Raw genomic sequence first — 21,284 nt, forward strand, 5'->3', positions numbered from 1 at the left:
TGCAGTCTTGGAAGGCTGTATGTTTTAGGAATTTATCCACTTCTTCTAGGTTCTCCTATTTGCTGGCATGTAAATGTTTGTAGTTGTCTCTTATGATCCTTTTTATTTCTGTGGTATTGACTGTAACTTCTCTTTCATTTGATTTTATTTATTTGGGCCCTCTATTTTTCTTGATGAATCTGGATAAAGTTTTATCAATTTTGTTATCTTTTCAAAGAACCAGGTGCCCCCCCATTATTTCTCTAAATAGAGTTTCTGTCCCTTTCTCTCTCTCTTCTCCTTCTGGGACCCCTATAATGTGAATGTCCGTATGCTTAACGTCCCAGTGGTCCCTTAAACTACGCTCATTTTTCTTAGAGGCTTCTGGGTGGCTGAGTGGATTGGGCGTTTGACTTCGGCCAGGTCATGATCTCATGGTTTGTGGGTTCGAGCCCCGCATCAGGCTCTGTGCTGACAGCTCAGAGCCTGGAGCCTGCTTTGAATTCTGTGTCTCCCTCTCTCTCTGTCCCTTCCCTACTCACACTCTGTCTCTCTCTGTCTCTCAAAAATAAATAAGCATTGGAAAAAAATTTTTTTAATAAATTAAATTATTAAATTAAATTAAAATTAAATTAAATTAAAATTAAATTAAATTATTAAATAAAATTTTTTAATAAATAAACTATGTTCATTTTTTTAAATTCTTTTTTCTTTTTGCTGTTCTGATGGGGAGATTTACACTACCTGTCTTCCAGATTGCTGATCTGTTCTTCTGCGTCATCTAATCTGCTGATTCCCTCTAGTGTATTTCTCATTTCAGTTATTTTATCCTTCAGCTGATGGGTTCTTTTTGTATTTTCTATCTCCTTATTGAAGTTTTCACCGTGTTCATCCATTCTTCTCCTGAATTTGGAGAACATTACTTTAAATTCTCTATCAAGCAGATTGCTTATCTGTTTTGTTTAGTTCTTTTTCTGAAGTTTTGTCTTGTTCTTTCACTTGGAATATATTCTTCTGTCTCCTCATTTTGCCTAAGTCTCTGTTTGCTTCTATGTATTAGGCAGATCAGTTACATCTCCTGATCTTGAAGGAGTGGTTTTATGCAGAAGGTGTCCTGTGGGCCCAGTAGCGCAAACACCCTCGTCACCCCGGTCAGGTGCCCCAAGAGCATTCCCTGTGTGGGCTGTGTGCACCTTCCTGTTGTGGCCAGGTTGCAACTGATGCAAACTCACAGGTGTATGGGGCTATCCTCCAGCATGACTGTCTGTGAGTTCTGGCTGTGACTGCTATGGTCATACTGGTTAGTGGGGCTAGCCCTTGGCCCATCTGGCTGAGAGGCCTGGTTGTGACTGTTGTGAATATGCTGGTGTGTGGGGTTGGTCCCTGGCATGGCTGGCTGTGAGGCCTGGCAATGACAGCTGTGAGTGCACTGGTGGGTGGGGCATGTCTCCTGCTTGGCTTGCTGCAGGGTCCAGCTGTGACTGCTGTAGGTGTTCTAGTGTGTGGGGATGACCTCCTGAGGCAGAGGTGCCGAGGAGTGGTTCTGGTCCCAGCTGGGGTTGCCTACTGCAAGTGCTGGGGTTGGAGGCTGCTTGGCAGGAGCTCTAATGTGAGCTAAAGCACCTGCCAGGAATGCCAGGGTGCAGAAACACTTGAGAAGGTCTTTAGGCTGGGAGGTGGCTTGGGTGGGACAAGTCTTCAGGAGAGCACTGGAGTGGGGTGAGTGGCACTAGCACAGTAAAGAGTGCCAGAACTGATATCCACTAATGCTGGGCCAACTAGGTAGAAGGAGTAAGAAAAATGGTACCCATCAGTGCATCTGTCCCTGGAGGACATTCCCACAGATACCTGCCATTCTGGCACATCCCCTAAAATTAGTCAGTGAATTTCCTTCACATGTAACCCAGGGATTTTTCACATGGTTGCCTCTGTGTTGGCACTCAGAGCAGGTGTGATTGTGCACATGCCATCAAAGAGCAGTGTGTCAGTTTCCTACTGCCCTCTGACTCTCTTGGACATATGCCCTGTTGGTTTTCAAAGCCAGACGTTAGGGGAGCTTGTCTTCCTGGTGCAGGTCCCCTGGCATATGGAGACTCATGTGGGACTCAGGCCTCTTCTTCCTCAGGGCAGGTCTCTCTGGTTGTAATATCCCTCCCACTTGTGGGTTGCTGCACTGGGGATGTGGAACCTGACTAAATAAACCATGTCTCTGCTCCTCCTACCTGGCACCTTAATGTGTCTTTTTCTTTATATCCTTAGTTGTATGTTCTGTTGTTAGTCTTTAGTTCATTCTCAGAGATCATTTTCTACGCGTAGTTGTAGAATTTTTTTTGTACAATCTTTACTCCCCACCCAAGGGGTAGGTGCACTGTTCCTTAAGGTACTCCAATACCAGGTCAATGCGTGAAGTGGATGGAGCAAGCTCCTATTCCATCTCCTAGTTCCAAAAAATCCATTTAATATACTGTATTGTCCTCACATTGAGGGTGTAGCAGATACTAAACTGTTAAGGACAGCTGCTACACTTGATCTTAGCCAAAAGGCCGAGAAGTGATGTAGTTGTAGATTTGGATGTGTGTGTGGGAGGAGGTAAGTTCAAGATGTTCCTACTCTGTGATTTTTTTCATCTGGAATTCATTTTTCCTAATGTTGCGAGGCTTGGGTCTAACTTAAAAATTTTTCCAGGTGGATAATCTGATTTTCCTAACACAAAGTAAATGGTGGAAATACAAACTAGTTCACAACTTCTATAGGAGGTGATCTGGCAGCACGAGTCAAAATTACAAATTCACAAACCATTTGATCAGCAATTTTACTTCTACGACTCGTCTATGTATATCCTTGCATGTATGCAAAATGATACATATATAAAGTTATCCATGAAGTGAGTAGCTGTAAAACAAGATTAGAAATAATTTTAAAGTCCACCAAGAGGAAATTTTCTAAATGAGTCATTGTATAAGCATGCAATTGAAACTATATACCTGCTTTAAAGAAATTAGGAACTATCAAATTGGTAAAGAAGAAACAGCAAAGTGCAGAATAATGTATAAAAGTGGCATCATATGTGTCAAGAAAGGATAAGACAAAGAATATATATATCTTACTGGATGGACATAAATTATCTCTGGAAGGATACATAAAAAACTGGAAACACTGATTACTTTCAAAGATAGAACTAGGTAGCTCAAGGACAAATGGTGAGGATATTTTTCACTATATACTCCTTTGTAGCATATGCTTATTCTAAAAAGATTAAGGCCTAACTTAGGTTATCACCTCTAAAACAAAAATAATGGGAGTTTATTAAAAGAAAAAATATTTTAAATATAAATAACCTGGGTACTGGGTTTACAGGTATTTTTTATGCTATTAGTATTTTTCAGTTAAAAAAAATAATTGAATATTCATAAGGTCCTAACAAGCGGCAGAATTATGGGTATTTAAATTTTTCTTTTCAATATTTTTTATTTTTCCTATAATGAACAGAAACTATCTCTGTAATAAGAAAACAAGATTTGGGGCACCTGGGTGGCTCAGTCGGTTGAGCATCCGACTTCGGCTCAGGTCATGATCTCACAGTTCGTGGGTTTGAGCTCCGCATCAGGCTCTGTGCTGACCGCTTGCTCAGAGCCTGGAGCCCGCTTCAGATTCTGTGTCTCCTTCTCTCTCTGCCCCTTCCCCGCCCACGCTTTGTCTCACTCTGTTTCTCAAAAATAAATAAATGTAAAAAAATTAAAAAAAAATAAGATTTATATTGTTTGTTTTTAGAAAATAAGGTTTTTAAATATAAAAACCACTGTGTGGCAATAATGAATGTTCAATGCTTTCTACAGAACATATAAGATGTTAACTATTAGGATAAAAACAGAAAGAGCTACAGACTGGAGAATTTAAAAACAATATTGGTAAAAAAAAAAATGGAAGAATCTTCCCCTATTACTACCTCCCAGTTCATGTGACCCTCATACAAACAGCTTTGATCGAGTGACTGTTTCCAGATAATTCTTGGAAATTATTCAAGTGTAAGTTAATTGAAGTTATTTTAAGGGGATACAATGAAGTTCTGCAGTCAAATGCTCTACCCCTGAGCTATACCCCCTAAAATGAAGTTCTGAAGACTTATCAGTTCGCATTAACATTTATCAGTTCTCAACAGAGAGTGATTTTTAAGAGTAGACAATGCCATCAGTTAAACGCATGGGATGTGTTAGGAGGGTCAAGTTGCAAAAGTCTGCGAATCATTCTTGTCATCAAGCCTGCATTTTTTTGCATGGGTGAAAAGATGAAATTTCTCAAAATAATATTCCAGCAAATAAGGTGAACTAAGTTTTCATGGTGATATATCAACTATTTAGGCAATTGATAATCATGATCAAGTTTTCTGACATTGTTTTGCTTTGTTTTAAAGAGAAAGAGGACAGGATGGTGGGGAGAGAGAATCGTAAGCAGACTCCATGCTGACTATGAAGCCTGACAGGGGGCTTGATCTCATGCCCCTGGGATCATGACCTGATCCAAAGTCAAGAGTCAGATGCTTGCCTGACTGAGCCACCCAAGCACCCCTCTTATGTTCTTATGCCAAGTAATGTGCAAAAATACCTTTTCTTGAGAGGAACTTGCAGGTGCTCAAAGTACAAGTGGCCCAGGGAGTTTATGCTCATCACAACCTCTTCTTCAGACACTAAATCTACCTTGAATGGGTTTGCTGTGATATGACACTTCAGATCTCCTTTTCCATCAGCCAATACCAGACTACCTGCATCTCCTGAGGATGAAATCAGCCTAGAAAACAAAGCAAGAAGAGAGAAATAGGTTTACATAGCTCAATGTGATTTTCAATTCAAATTAATGTGCAAATCCACATTCATGGGACATAGGGGTTTGGTGTCAGAAAGCCTAGACTGAATATAGCTCTATCATGCACTAGGAGTATAACTTTGGACAAGTTAGTCAGTCTATCCAGTTCTTAGTTTCCTCATCTGTAAAGTAGAAATAATAAAAGCAAGAACAAATAGAGCTTTTGGGGAGAACTGAGTGAGATGATGCATGCAAAGTACTTAAGTACTTGGCAGTGCCTGGCAAATAATAATATGTTAGCTATCATCATCATTTCCTTGGGCTGGACAGTCTAGGAACACTTTGGTGCACAGAGTCTAAACACTGCTTTTCTTTCTCATTCCAACCAAATACTCAAAAACTAAGGAAATAACATAGATTGGGTTATTGACCCGGTGGGTCCACGGTGAGATGCAATCTCTACTGACTCCCATCAGCTCTGATTTGAGAGCTAGACTGTTAGGATATTCCGGATCCCCAGAAATCATGTAAGCCCAGAGGCAGTCACTTAAAATCCTTCAGAGGTCTAGATATTTCCTTCTCTGGTGCACAGTCACTCTGGTAAATGGTCACATGCCTCCTTAGGGAAGGTGAGGAGGGATATTTTATGTTCTTATTATATTCTTGCGAAGTCCTTCTCCCTGGATTCTAGGCAAGATACTTGGGTTCTGTTAACTGTCTGGAGTAGTATGAGAGTTGTATATCACTGTTTATCAAACCCAAATGCAGGGGCTCCTGGGTGGCTCGGTCAGTTGAGCATCTGACTCTTGATCTCGGCTCAGGTCATGATCTCATGGTTTGTGGGTTCGAGCCCTGTGTCAGGCTCTATGCTGGCAGTGCAGAGCCTGCTTGGAGTTGTCTCTCCCTCTGTCTGCCCCTTCCCCACTTGTACTCCCTTTCACTCTAAATAAATAAATAGCAAAATGGAATTCTTTTGATTGTTCCATCAAATAGGACTTTAATGCATCTATTTCAGTCCAGTGGACCCTTTGATACATTGTTCACTGCCCTGAGAGTTAAACATTTTGGGTACCATACATGCCCTGCTGTGCATTATGGAAACATGTTCACCTTGTCACTAATAACTAAATGCTGCTACTTTCATTATGCACCTGGAGTCTCACCATCTCCACTGAAATCGGGGAGCCCATTTTGATGGCATCATTTTCCACCATTATTTCTAGCTCATAAAAGACATTCACTCACTACAATGCTTTCCAAGTGTTCCTTCTTCAAGTTATTTCTCAGTGAAAGGAGTCTCTTTGAAACCTCTTGGAGAGCAAAATTAGGGGCTAGTTGTGCTGTTGCATATGACATATCCACTTCAACATCTTTATCTCCCTAAGTCTATGGATCATCTTTTCTACTCTGTGCCAAGGCTGAGCTGGTATCTCAGCTTCATTCAGCAGAGTCCATAGCTGAGTACAGATTATAATTAACCAACCAAGCAAATAATTAGACCCACTCCCAGCTGTCCAAGCTAGCACATCAAATTTAGATTCTTTGGTATCCCTGTCAATAAATTTAATGTGGTCCTAAAATTATGTTCCTTTCTTTAGTCTAGGAATCCCTCAGAATGCATTTCTATCCGTATTTCCTAGGTTTTTGCCTATATAAAATCTTATAATTCCTTAGGTGTAGTGTTTGACTGTAATTAGCTCCCTAGGCAAGTTAGGCTCTGGTAGTGAGCTTAAAGAAAGGCAGTGAAGGGTGGTAGGGGTGAGGCACAATGAGCACTGTCATCCCCTTGGACAATATATCTTAGGTGAGGTCAACACAGGGTGTCCAAGCAAGGTAGGATCAGCTTTGTTAGAGGAAAAGGAGCTGCTTCTGCTGGAACGGAAGGCTTGGTGGAATTCTGTTGATCACAGGTAGTAATTTAAGTAACTTTGCCATGGAATGCTGTGGTTTATTACCAGTTGTGTAGTTTGCTAGGTCTGCCACAACAAATACCCCATTGGGTGGCTTAAAGTACAGAAGTTTATTTTCTCACAATTTTGGTGGCTAGAAGTCCAAGATCAAAGTGTCAGCAAGTTTGGTTTCTTCTGAGACCTCTCTCCTTGGCTCTCAGATGGCCATCTTCTTGCTGTATCCTTACATAGTCATCCCTCTGTCTGTGTCAACTTGTGTCCTAATCTCCTCTCCTTATGGAACACTATTCATATTGTATTACAGTCCACCCTAACAACCCCATTTTAACTAGTTACCTCTTCAAAGGTTGTACCTCTAAATATAGTCATTTTCTGAGGCACAGGGGGTTGTGGTTTCAACATACGAGTTTTTTTTTGGGGGGGGGGACACAATTGAGCCCATAACACTAGTCTCTTATCCTCTAATGATAACCAAGTCCTCGCTGCTTTCAAATCCGGCCAAAGCAGCTAACCAATCTCATATTCCCATCCTAGAGGGTCTGTTGCCTACACTTACTTCTGATACCAAAGGCTATATCAACCAAGATTCAACTGTACATTAAAGAAAAAATTCTGGGGGCGCCTGGTTGGGTCAGTCGGTTAAGTGTCTGACTTCAGCTCAGGTCATGATCTCGTGGATTGTGGGTTCGAGTCCAGCTGTGCTGCCAGCTCAGAGCCTGGATCCTGCTAAGGATTCTGTCTCCTCTCTCTCTGCCCCTCCCCTGCTCATGCTCTGTCTCTCTCTCTATCTCTCTAAAAAATAAACATTAAAAAAGCAAAGAAAAAATTCTGGCTATTTTAAGTGGAAAATAAGTAACTTAAGATGGGAGAATTGGGAGCTTATGACATCATTGGAAGCACTGAGGTAATAGGTTGGGCAGCCGGTAATGATCCCTAGAATACTACTGCATGGTCAATTGAACTACTATTGCAGCTAGAATCAGGAAGTTGGATAATCAGAAGTCACTGTGGCAACTGCTGGGCTCCAAGATCATGCCATATTAGCTCCAGAGATGAATAAACTACTACCCTAACTAGTGTGCCTCTAGAGACATTCTAGAGCTGCCAAATCCATGCCAGCAAAATTGGAAGCTCAGTTCTAAAATCAAGATACCTGTAAGTGCATCTGACTGGTAGAACCTGAATTATACCAGAAACTAGCTACATGAGAGTATGGGAAGTGGAGGAATGTATTTTTTAACTTTCTTGTTACTGCAGTAGCCAAAGGCCCTCTAGAAAGAGGTTGGAATGGAAGCAGAACTAATACAACATATTTACCACACAAAGCTAGTTATCATCCTGACCCCAAAACATGGCAATAACACAGAAAAAGAAAACTACAGACGAATTTTACTTAACACAGATGTAAAAATGTTAAAAGGATCTACCAGTAAAGTGAATCCTCCAGGATAGTAAAAAATAATATACTGTAACCAAGCACACACACACAAACACACACACACACACACACACACACACACACACACGCATGCATATGCACCAACCTAAAAAACCTTGAGAACAGTCTTTTTAAAAAATTTTTTTTAATGTTTATTTTTGAGAGAGAGAGACAGAGCACAAGTTGGAGAGAGGCAAAGAGAGAATGAGACACAGAATCCGAAGCAGGTTCCCAGCTCTGAGCGCTCAGCAGAACCTGATGCAGGGCTCGAACTCACGAACCCGTGAGATCATGATCTGAGCCGAAGTCGGATGCTTACCCGACTGAGTCACCCAAACGCCCCGAAAACAGTCTCTTTTTAATTCCAGTTTTCTAAGTTCTTGGCATATAGCAGCAGCTGAATGACTAGACCTATTTTGAATTTATGATGATTCTACTATCACTGAAGTACTTTCTCCTTATAATCTACTGACTTGATTAAATTTTTATGGAAAAAGTAATCTACATAAAACTACGATAATGATATAGTGAAAATTAAAGCATTTGGCATAAACTTATATTCCTTTAGTGAAATAATATGAAAAAATAACAGGAATCAGCAGGCAGAACCAGTGAAATATCACTGGAAAGAGTATTGAGAACTGAGGAAGATACTGCAGATGTAGGAAAAATGCTTTTTGATCTCCAAAGTTTTTGTTTCACTTAGACACTGATGATTAATTTATCTTTGACATGTTACATTTCTGAGACTACCCTTAATTAAAAGTGAGCCTAATTGTATAAATTGTGGTAAGCACGGGAGTTTGGCTAGTATATTAGATCTCTGGAGCCCTGCTGCTAATCTGAGTAAATTAAATAGCTCTCCTACTTGCTCTCAAATTCTACTTGTTCCCAAAGTCTGGTTGATGAATCATTTCCTTTGCAAGAAGGACAGCAGGGCTCAAAAGCTCTGCTTCTGCTCATGAATAAGTGCTGATAAATCAAATGGTGGAGAACGGACAATATATAAAAAGCATAAATGTATCCCCAAATAACTGAAAACTGACGCTGCAAATGATTATAGCTACGAATAGAAAAAACAGGAGGAACATGCAAAATCTGCTACTCAAGGTATAATAAAAGACCATATTGAGGGTGTATCCAAGATCTCTTGTTCCTTGGCTTACCTTACGGTGCGTGGCTTGCTTGTGACAACATCAGGAACTTCATACCTGGGTTTCAGGGGAGTTTCTTCATTGATTTTAAGCCTGAAAATATTTCCCTCTATACCATAAACTTCAGCCAGAAGAGGAACCTTGGAACAGACACGAGATTAGTTTTAACAGGTTATTACACCAGTGATGGCCAGTTCTCGAGTCAAATTACAATAATTAGAAACTATGTTTGAATTATTATAGGCCAAGTAAACTGGAGACAATGGAATCATGAAGGAAGTAGCTCCCCAATCTTTGTATTTACTTGTTTGGCTATACTTGTGGTACAGCAAGAAACACATTATATGTGTTCTTAAAAAATTTTTTTTTACATTTATTTATTTTTGAGAGGCAGAGAGAGAAAGAGCACAAGTGGGGGAGGGGCAGAGAGAGACTGAGACACAGAATCTGAAGCAGGCTCCAGGCTCACAGCTGTCAGCACAGAGCCCGTCGTGGGGCTCGAACTCACGAAACCGTGAGATCATGACCTGAGCTGAAGTTGGATGCTTAACTGACTGAGCCACCCAGATGCCCTTCATTCTATGTGTTCTATGGCAAGGCAAACCTATAATTGTCCAGACCAGGACCTTTAAAAATGAGAGATCTCTATTAATAATTATACTGAATGATAGGCATGAGCTGAAACTGCTTTTGGAAAACTGGGACATGTGGCCACTTTATCTATGATAAACTGCAGGTGTCTTAGAGTAAGGGTTTGGTATTAAAACTAGGGCAACTGGATTCCAGCTGAATAAAAGATGAAGGATAACCAACCACAGAATGGAAAAGGAATAGAGAATAAAATAATGGTCATTGGGGTTCCTTAGGATAGATGCCTGAGGCTTGCTGCTTGATTTTAATCAAGGCACTTCCTGGACACCTGGGAATAGGGCCTGGGGAATTTTCTCTAGAGGTTGGGATGTTCTCAGCTTTCTTAAGAGGCAGGGGAACTTAAGTAAAATTTTGCCTATAGTGTGACATGGAAGCAACATAGAATTATTTAGACTACAGAATTTGAGAAATAAAACACAAAACAACAACAAACCCCAAGAAAATAGAAATGGCCAGATTTAGGTTACAAAATGAAGCATGTAGATCAGAGAAATATGTATTTTTTAATATGAAGTCATCTTTATTATAATTTAGAAGTCCGTTAGAAACAGACATTGATCTTTAATAAAAAAAACTTCTAGGATCTCATGGATTTCTGTTTCCCATTTAGTTATGTAGTTTAAAAATCCAGTTTACTTGAGAATGGTGGAAAAGGCCAAGTAGTATCTTAGTTTTTGTTACGACAAGTTTTCTTCTCATAGGCATTCTGGAGTCTTTGGGAATTTTAATGGACCTGCCCATTTCCAATGCCTTCTGTGATTCCTTAGAAATTTCAATGGGCACCTGTCCTACAGAACATTCTATTACTCTACTGATTCTTAAGGTATGGGTCTAGGGCTATGCCTGAGAATTTGCTTTTCTAACCTTTTGTTCCCCTTTGATTTACTCTAAATGGCAGTTTTTAAAATGGGTCAAATGTGCCCAAGCTTCGAAACCTGCATGCTTATCTTACAAAAATAGCACTTATCATTCACTTTACCAACAGTCCCCGCCAAATAAAGTTCCCCAAAGCATAAAGTATCAACTGCCAATGTTAGGTGAAGCCCCTCCTCTTTCCCCAGATCATATTATTTGGAATCCTGAGTGAGAGCAAGCAACTCCAACACAGAGCCACAATCTTTCTCAAAAAGCTTGATCAGAGAAATTTTTAAAAAAAATTTTTTTTTTTTAACGTTTATTTATTTTTGAGATAGAGAGAGACAGAGCATGAACGGGGGAGGGTCACAGAGAGAGGGAGACATAGGATCTGAAGCAGGCTCCAGGCTCCGAGCTGTCAGCACAGAGCCCGACGCGGGGCTCGAACCCACGGACTGTGAGATCATGACCTGAGCCGAAGTCGGACGCTTAACCGACCGAGCCACCCAGGCGCCCCCAGAGAAATATTTTGACAGTTTTCAATTGCTGTGCCATGCCGCAGTGGTTGATAGCAAATCCTTCATTAAATCCTTCATGTGATGCCAGATTCTGGTTACAACTGGGTACATGTACTGTTACTGTAACATCTGTTAAATCAAAGGCTAAGGAGGGCAGGCTGTGTGACATAGTGTAGAACAGGGTCAATGTGGTACAAGTAAAATAGGAAGCAGGGAGAATATCACAGCATTAAAATAAAGATATTATTGGAACTTTGCCTCTTTGGGAATGTAGAAAAGTAGTCAGGGCGCTTAAGTAGTGACCCAACACTTAAGAGTGACCACGTAAATAGTGCAGTGGCTCTGGCTCCTTTTACAGATAATTCTTAAAGTAGGGTTATAGTAGGGGTGCCTGGGTGGCTCAGTCAGTTGATCGTCTGACTTCAGCTCAGGTCATGATCTCACGGTCCATGAGTCTGAGCCCCACGTTGGGCTCTGTGCTGACAGCTTGGAGCCTGGAGCCTGCTTCCGATTCTATGTCTCCCTCTCTCTCTGCCCCTCCCTGCTCATGTGCTGTTTGTTGCTCAAAAATGAATGTCATAAAAAATTTTAAAAAATAAAGTAGGATTATAGTAGAGTAGCAGTGTAATTATTTTTTCTAGCTTTATTGAAATAAAATTGACATAATGTACAAATTTAAGGTGTACATCATCTATTGATTTGACACTTATATATTGCAAAATGATTACCACCATAGCATTAGCTAACAACTGCATCATATCACATAATTACCATTTCTTTTTTGTGATGAGAACATTTAAGATCTACTCTCTTAGAAACATTCAAGTATATAACAGAGTATTATCAGTTATAGTCACTATGCTGTACAATAGAATCCTTAGATCTTACTCATTTTGTTTAGCTGGAAGTTTATACTCTTTGACCATTACCCTTCCCCTGCCTCAATCATACTGTAATTATTCATTGTATGTTTAACATTCTTTTGTAAATTTAATTACTTCAAGTGTGCCATCAGAATTCTAAGATTTAAAAATGTGTCCAAATACAAATAAAGCTGAAATTCTGTTAGATTATGTATTGTCTCCGAAGCGAGACATACATTTCTATTGTTCTCTCAAATTTAACATTTATTTGGCATCTAATATTGTGAGGTGCTGTGAAAAAGATGACTAAACTCTTAGAGGAAGACTGCAATTTACAGACAAAACACATAGTAAACATAAAGCATTTTATAGGTGCTGAGATGGAAGGACAAGGACAGTGCTGTGGGAGAACAAGGAGAGAGAATATTAGTGATGACTGTAAGGAAAGGGGTTCTGGGCTGTCTCTGGGGGAGCAGGACCTTCAGAGATTAGCTGGTCTCTGGGTAGGCAGAATGAGCAAGCACATCCTAAGCAGAGGGCCCACAGGTTGCCTACATATGATGAACAAATTGCACCTAGTTTATGCACTCAGAGATCTTCCCAGTTATAGTGAAATAACTGTCTTTAAAAACAATTTTTTTTTTAAACCAAAGACTGGTCTGTATGTTCTGTTCCTGAGGCTGCAGCTCAGAAAGAATCCTAATTATATGAGGAGGCAGATAATAACACTGCTTTTATTCTAATGACCTTATACGACCAAACATACGAATCAGAGTCAAAGCTCCATTTTGTTTTCATTTTAGCTCAATTAAGCAAGTGGTTTTTTCCAGTAGGTAATCCTTTTCAAGGTATTCAGATTCATTCAAACCTCCTACTATTACCAACATAGCTCTCATGGTCCAAGCATATAATCTCCTTAGACATTAGTATGCTTTGCTTCTATGATCTGGCTTGTGCTGTTTTTATTGACTTAAAAAAAATTTTTTAATAGCAGCAGATTTTCACTAGTGCAATAAATGAAGCTACTTGGGTTAAAGACAGTGGGGAGACTCAGTGCCCCTGCCTTTGAGCCCCTCCCTGAACTGAACTTTGAGACAACTCCATGGAAACCTGGGCTCTGTGGTTTGACAGTTTAAAAACCACTTCTCTGGGTTTCTCAATTGCCAGTTATTTTTCAGTTCTCCCACCAAAACCTTGCTGTGTCAAAAAGTGGGGACATGAATGTTATGTTCTTCTATCTAATACATTAAGAATTTGTATACATTCCTCTTCTTCTTCTGCTCGGACATTGGTGAAAAAGTAATACACAAATAATTATTGAATCTCTTCTTCCTATTAGGATTGGAAATGACAATGAAAAAGTATGTTAACTTACAGAAGCTAGATTGCTTAAACTAGGAGTGCGTGTTAATACTCGGAATACAGTAACAGTTACACTCAAATCGCAGCAAGATGGATTACTGCAAAATAGGTGAAGAAATATATAATTAAGCATTTTAAATAATGAGACAGCATGGATTTTGCTCCTTAAAAGTATTTAAGATGTGCAAATGTCCACCTACACAGAGAACATGAGATAAATCGTCAGAGAAAGGAGTACATTTAGAGGTTCCTTTTAGCACTACAAGCTTCTATTTGGTTTTTCATAAACCTTTATTCAGAGACTCACTTCTCATAGTCTGGGAAAGAGTACAAATTCTCTTTTCCTATCCTATTTATTCTATGCTTAGTAAAAACAAAACCTGCTAGTCTGTCATCCATAAGTCTAGTTTTATGTAGTTGTTTTTGTTTTGTTTTGTTTGGCCACATGGACAAAAATACCACCAGGTTGTAAAAACTATGGTGCTAGGAATAGCCCTGTCTTTGTACTCAAGTAGTGGACTGATCACAATTATATTAAAACAAAACCTGTTATTTACCCACAACTGGGAATCACAACTAGTAGAGATTGTGACTGAGTTAACAGAACAGCAAAACCTGCTAGTAAAGGAAACTAAACATGTTGCCATAGAACACATATTTAAATGGCAGTGGGTATTAGGAATGGAAATTATGACTCCATCAACTTCTTCTTGATGGATATAGATCTTGCCTCTCCTCTGGTACCAGGTGTCTTCTCTATACTCTAAAGAACAGTTAATCTAAAAGGCCTATGAGAGTGAACAACAACCTCTCCCAGTTGTTGATCAAGACCTCCCAGAATTCAGGGTACTGGGGTGGCTCAGTTGTTAAGCATATGACCTCGGCTCAGGTCATGATCTCACGGTTCGTGAGAGCGAGTACCACATCGGGTGAGCTCGAACCCCACTTCAGGTGAGCCCCACTCCTCTCTTTCTCTGAAAAAAATAAAAATAAAAAAGACCTCCAGCATCCAGAGGATTGTCTAAGAGTTCATTAAAGTGCTGTATGACACTAACTGCTCCTTCCACTGTTGCAGCCAGTTGGTTTATATTCCCAAATTAGCTGCCTGTTGACGGCCACTTCTGCAGAAACAGTACTGGCTAACAAGTTGTAGTTCTTCCTCATCTGCTGAGGATGTGGCTGGCTGGGTGAAATCCCATTTTCATCCGGCTTAGATGCAAAGGCAAGGGGTAACTTCATGGAGGTGCTCAGAGATATGCCTGCATCCCTGGAGATGCTGCTAGAAGTGTAGTCTCTAGTGAAAACTTGTAAACAGGCTGTAAAGAAAAGTAAACATGTTGCCAAAAAGTCATCTATGTCATAAGAAAGCATAAAAATTGGCAATATAAAGTAGGTCAAAGGCATAGGTCTATTCCAGGTTAGCCTTGCTAGCAGTGCTTTTTAGCTAGACTTGGAGGACAGAATACATTTCTCTGCTCTGAAGTCACAAGACTAAATCTTCTGTTTCTCAATCTAGGTCAAATTTTCACTGAAGGTAAAAAATCGGTAACAGAAAAAAACAGTTCCAAAAAAGCAGTCAACATTTTACCGTTAACCTTCCTTTAAGATTTTCTTCTGGAAGCCTTTTTATCAAATATCTACCTGATTATTTTGTTCTCAGGAATAGGCAAGATACTATACTGGGGCCCTATGTGAGAGAACTCATGCGTTTTAAACTACAACTGCCTTTTCTTCAAATCCTAGATGTCTTGACCTAGAGACAACACACAGGGAAACACTTCAGCTTGTTCTGTAATATTACTGTTTCAGTAACATCATGTTTGCTATGAACTGAATTGTGTATTCCTCCATGTCCAATTCATATTTTGAAGCACTAACTCTCAATATGATTGTATGTGGAGATGGGGCCTCTGGGAGGTAAACAGGTTTAGATAAGGTCATGAGAGTGGGGTTATGATGGGATTAGTGCCCTTACAAGAAGAAACCAGAGAATTAGCTCTCTCTCTGCTATGTGAAAATACAGTAAGAAGGTGGTAGACTATAAGCCAGGAAGAGGATGCCCACAGACACCTTGATCTTGGATTTCCCAGACTCTAGAACTCTGGCAAAGAAATATCTGTTGTCTAAGACCCCCAGTTTATGGTATTTTGTTATGGCAGTCCAAGCTAAGAAAATGCTCAATGAAGCTCGGTTCTGTTTTCTGGTTGCTTATTAAGGGGTAGATTGGGGGAAGAAGATTGAGAAGAAGGATTTCAAAAATTAACAGTAGACCTTGACAACAAAGTTACCGCTTTAAGAGTTTTAAGGGTGTGGGAGCAGGCCGACACTAAGAATCTGCTTCATCAGTGAAATCTGAGAACTGCAGCTGTGAGCTGAATATGATCTCTTAGACTCTGGGCTCTGTTTCTGTGAACTTGAAGTAAAAAGCTATCATTCTGAATAGGTAGATATGTGCAGCTTGTTTTAAATCTCCAGACCACACCCACACCATATCCTAACGTGATATCTCCCATGAAACGCCCATCTTATCCCAGAAACGACCTCTAAAGCAGGCTGCTTGACTATACAGCAAGCTGGATACAAGGTTCAGACAACTTTGGAGATTACTGTCTGGATCTTCGTTGCCCATATTAGACTGACAGAGGACACGAAAACTTAAGTCCCTATTCGTCATCTCAACTCCAAGTGACAAGGAAAACATTAAATTGGAATTCAGCCCAGAATTTCAGGGTGACCTCCTAAACATATACATGTATTTGCTTGAGATCAGAGCATGCAGATTCTCTATGCAGCCCCAATATTTCTTTTTAAAAAATGTTTATTTTTGAGATAGTACAAGTGGGGAGGGACAGGGATGGGGTGGGGGTGTAGAGGATCCTAAATGGGCTCTACCATGACAGAACCTGATGTGGGGCTCAAACTTACAAACCGTGAGATCATGACCTGAGCCAAAGTTGGATGCTCAATCGACTGAGCCCCAAAAGCCCAATAGCTGAGCCCCGCAGCCCCAATATTTCTAATACCTGAACATGAAGTCTCTTCCAAGGGGGCCACAGAGTTTTCAGTCCTGGGAGCTATGTTGCTAATATCCTGGATAACCTACCCTTGCTTGTTAGGGCTTCTCAACTCCCTTCTGAGCCATGTGCTGTCTGTGTTAAGATCTTGTGGGTCCTCCTGGACTGTGGCTTCTTTTTTTTGGAAGGCATCCAGATCTGGTGGGCTCTGGTTCTGACACATGACCTGAACAGCATTGTCTTGCACGTTTTCAGGCTCCAAAGAGGGATGTGTGAAGAGAGCTGATCTATAGTTTTGCAAAAGGCTGCGTGTGGGGATCCACCACTAACTGCATTGGTATCAAGATGCATGAACACTTGTATTTTGGTCCACAGGATGCCTCTGCCTCATTTACTTTGTTTCAGCATGAATCTTCATGACAGTGGATGTTCAGATGCTCAATACACTGAAGTTCTCCAAGGATGGGAAGAGATTCTTGCCTGACTATGGGATAGCTACAACTCTCTGGGTTTAGATACATTAGAGATAGGAAGATGAACAAATGACAAAAAAGAAAAAAAAAAAAAAAGAATGGAAGGTACCTGACATCTGGTGGCAGGCTTAATGACTCCTACAAGGTTTCTAGTGGACTCCTTGCATTTCCCAGAGCTAACTGCTTCTGCTGACCCTGAATACAGAGGTTTGGCTGGGTCTCAGGCTATTAGACCACATGCAAATGGCAGGTGGCTTTTCAGGAAGGAAATCAGTGCTGCCTCATATTTTCCCATGAATGGCTATCAAAGTATGCTAAAAAAAGGTAATTAGTAAAGACTTGGATCAGTTTGTAGAGGACTTTGGGGGTACCATGAGCTGAGAACTCAAAGGTATCAGAAATGCCAAGCAAGGGGGCAAATTCCTCCAGAAAAAAAGAGGTAGTATAAAAGCAGCATTAGGGGGAGCGCCTGGGTGGCTCAGTCTGTAAAGTGTCTGACTTTGGCTCAGGTCATGATCTCAAGGTTCGTGAGTTCAAGCCCTGCGTTGGGCTCTGTGCTGACAGCTCGGAGGCTGGAGCCTGCTTCGGATTCTGTGTCTACCTCTCTCTCTGCCCCTCCCCCAATCATGCTCTGTCTCTCTCTCTCTCAAAAATAAACAAACATTAAAAATTAAAAAAAAAAAACATAAAAGCAGCATTAGGTTTCAGAAAAAGGTTAAACCATCCCATTTGTGTAGTTAAGAGAGATGAACTAAGTGTACTGCTATCACAGTAGCTTGAAATTGGAAACAGGAGAGGGACAGAGAACACAGAACTGTTAATACAATTCTAGCCGTTATTTTGAATTCAGGCAAGAAAAGTATGTTAGAAAATTCCACATCTATGAAACAGCTGCATTTTCTAAAACTTCATAAAGAAAGTAGCTGACCTCACCGTGCAATAGATCCTCATGTGTGGGAATAAAGCTGGAACCCTTTGCTAAATTAAAGGCTTAATAAATGTTATAGAGAACCCCCTGACGTTGTGGAGCAAGTTTTTCTTCTGTCTTCTCTGAGGAGGTTCCCTTGTGCAGCACCACAGGGCGAGAGCTACGGTCGCCACAGGGAGATATCTCACAGCTTTGCAGCGAAAGGAGGAATTCCTTCTCAGTCATCTGTTAGGGAACTTACACTTCAAGGCTTCAAGTATGTCTTTCAGCTATAAGAATTACCAAGAAGCCAGATTGGTCTGGGAGGCCTTAGAAGCTTCGGATGCCTTTAGAAGACAGGGAGGATCTGGAAGTGTGGGTCAGGCTGGTAGCACTGTACTTGCACATAGCCATACTTCCTACCTCAGCCCATACAGGACTTCCTCTATGGCTGGCCCATCTGAAGTAGCGGTATGATTTGACAAGTGAGAAAAAGCACTTAAAATACTGCTCTAATCCTTTCAGTATATAATAGCTAGGGTGATCTGCTAGTGAAGCAGCTCAGGAGATGGAACACTTGTGACTTAGGTTTTCAACTCCATAGTCCCTTGTTCCTCTGGTCCACCCACATTTTGAGGTTTGGACATTCACTCAATCTGTACCTTCCTCAGGCCACACGCTCAACTGTACAGGGTATAACACTAATAGAACATGGATGCTTAACAGAGTTGATAGACACAGGTGAAAACACTGATTACTAGCTATGTGACTTAGAACAAGTGACTTCCTAGTCACTTTTCTGTATTATGAAGACTAATTAAAAGGAAATAATATTTGTAAAATACCTAGAAAAGCATTTGATACGCAGGCAGTCTGTAAGTAAATATTCACATTACTTTTAAAGTACTAGTGTACATATGAAAAAGATCACATTATTTCTCCAGCAAAGTTTATTTTTGAAGCATGCATAGTTTTAATTAGCCTTTGTGGAAATTTACTTCATTCAAACCCCATTTAGTATGTAAACAATTTTCTGTAGAAAATACTTCTTTTTTACCTTAGTTGCTTCATTGAGGATTTGGAACTTGGTGCTGTCTTTGCCTTTTGTGGCGGAGTCTAGTAATGCCTGATAGGTGGACTTTGTGGAGAGCTGCTGTTTCTGACGCCTACAGATACAGAGTATACAAATGCCTGAGAATTATTTGTGACTGTCAGCATTCAACAAACTATATTACCACGTGGAAGTCATTAAAATTCACTATGATGATAAATGTATCGGGCCCAGACAGTATTAGTACTCTAATAAAGCACTAACAGAACACTTTGTTATTAGAGTGCTAATAAAATACTAATGAAATTGTTAAACATAACACTGCTCTAGGATGGCATTTTGTCCCCTTTATTGAAAAGGTGGGGCAGTTTTCATAGATGATATTTATTAGCTTGTTAAGTTCCCTTCCACTTTCCATGAAATGTATACTTTAAGAGAAACTCAATAAATTCTAGCGGAAATCCGGTATAATCTAGTGATTTAACAAAATGACCAAGAGTTCCCTATAGAATTCCCTCTAAGGCACCTATTCAGAATTTAAGTGATCTGATTTTCTTCCTTTAGGGCAGTCTGAATAAATTAGAAAGTTGTAACATAGGATACAATTTTTGTGAAAGTAAAATGACCAAAAATTGTAGTGAGATACTCAACAAAAATATTTTAAAGAAATACAATTTTAAAAAGTACAAAACAGTACAAACCCTATGAGGGGTATCTGGTAATAGTTAAAATTTTAAGTGCATTTATTCTTTGACCCAGTCATCCCATTCCTGGAATTTAATCCTATAAATACTCCTGCATGTATAGGAAATGACATATGTATAGTTTTTCATTGTGGCAGTCATTTTATAGCTGAAAGATTAAAAACAACTCAAGGATCTAGCAATAGGAAGAAGACTGAATATATTATAGTACGGCTACCCAATGGAATACTATACAGCTATAAAAAGGGAGAGCAGTCTCTACATACTCAGGATAAACTATTTAGCATTAAAAAAAAAGAAGTACATAACAGCATATATAGGAAGCTACTTGGTATAAGAAGGGCAGTGATATAGGAATAAATGTATTTATGAAAAGAAATAACGGGAGGATAAATAAGAAATTGACAAATCTGGTTATTCAGAGGGACAAGATGTGGAATAGGGTGGCAGGGGACAACCATGGGGGTAACACTCTTCAAAGAATATCTTTTTATATTATTTGACTTTTGAAATATGTAAAAGTACTATCTATTCAAAGCCAGAAACACTTTTAAAATATAAATTTATTAAGAAATTTAAATAACATAGTAGTGAGTGTATAAAGGTGAAGGTCTCCTGTCCGATGAATTTCTTAATGACTGTATTTCCTAACTGACTCTTTCCTTAGGAAGCCTATAAACATTACAATATTGCAATGTTTTGATCTAGGTAATATTATTTCCTCTCCTTACCTGTAGAAAGCAATCTTGCTGCAGTCTTTGAAAATGTTTTTATCCACAGCTTCATCTTCAACACTAAATAAAAAGACATTTTAAGAAACTTACTTTCCACAAGGTTTGTGAATCCAATTTTTGTTCCTTCTCTAACTATAGCATGAACGTGGGTAATGAACTTTTGCAATGCAAAATTGTGTCATGGCCATAACCTAACATGATAGCATGTGTGCTGCAGAATAACATCCTTTTGTAAATCACTCAAGGTAAACAACAAAATATCAAGTTCTGGGATTACTCTGAAAGCACTGGAAGAAGAGTATTGTCACTTATGAGGAAGGGTTCTTTTAAAATAATGACTGAAGGCTATGACTACAACAATAAAATAGGAAGGAGCAAAAGCACACAAAAAAAACAACCCACACAAACAAAAATAATCCACTCATTTTTTCAACAAAATATTTGCAGAATATTCTTACTGAGTGCTGGGTTCTGAGGAAGATATGGAGGACTGTGTCAGAGCTTCCTGCAAGAGCCTAACAAACAAGCATGAATCAACCTGACAAATGCTTTATTAGAGGTATGTGCAAGGGGCTAGAGTAAAAACAGAAACAGATGTAGGAGGAAAATCTGTTACTTTCTAAGATAATGTTGACAATCTAAGAGCCAATTTTTAAAAAACCAAGTTCGCAGAAGAGCTGTTTCTGGAATAGAACACGAACAAGATGCATATATATTGCTACTTGAGTATACGTGTTTAAATTATCCTCCAGGGACACCTGGCTGGCTCATTCAGTGGAGCATGCAACTCTTGATCTTGGGGTTGTGAGTTCGAGCCCCATATGGGACATAGAGATTACTTAAAACTAAAATCTTGGGGCCGCCCAGGTGG

At 39.8% G+C, this 21,284-nt stretch overlaps 1 protein-coding gene and 1 non-coding gene across 9 annotated transcripts in view; both read right to left on the bottom strand.

The window, feature by feature from the left end:
* The window catches only part of GANC (glucosidase alpha, neutral C), a 75,353-nt gene that overhangs the window by 52,197 nt on the left and 1,872 nt on the right, over window positions 1–21,284 (bottom strand). For 4 of the 8 annotated variants that reach the window (XM_078448523.2, XM_060618840.3, XM_060618839.3 and 1 more), the window contains 4 exons: window positions 20,411–20,473; window positions 18,982–19,090; window positions 9,294–9,421; window positions 4,582–4,764 (listed from right to left, as the gene is read on the bottom strand). In XM_078448523.2, coding sequence (XP_078304649.2) covers window positions 4,582–4,764; window positions 9,294–9,421; window positions 18,982–19,090; window positions 20,411–20,473 — 483 coding nt within the window. Of the gene's footprint in view, window positions 1–4,581; window positions 4,765–9,293; window positions 9,422–14,513; window positions 14,847–18,981; window positions 19,116–20,410; window positions 20,474–21,284 lie in introns of those variants that run through there. The other 4 variants (XM_060618844.3, XM_060618842.3, XM_060618841.3 and 1 more) reach the window with 2 other exon arrangements.
* On the bottom strand, window positions 2,338–2,534 carry LOC132670592 (U2 spliceosomal RNA). The gene has a single exon (XR_009606822.1). It is a non-coding gene; the product is annotated as a U2 spliceosomal RNA (small nuclear RNA).

Source organism: Panthera onca, chromosome B3 (genome assembly GCF_046562875.1).
Source record: "Panthera onca isolate mPanOnc1 chromosome B3, mPanOnc1 haplotype 2, whole genome shotgun sequence".
Classification (NCBI taxonomy): domain Eukaryota; kingdom Metazoa; phylum Chordata; class Mammalia; order Carnivora; family Felidae; genus Panthera; species Panthera onca.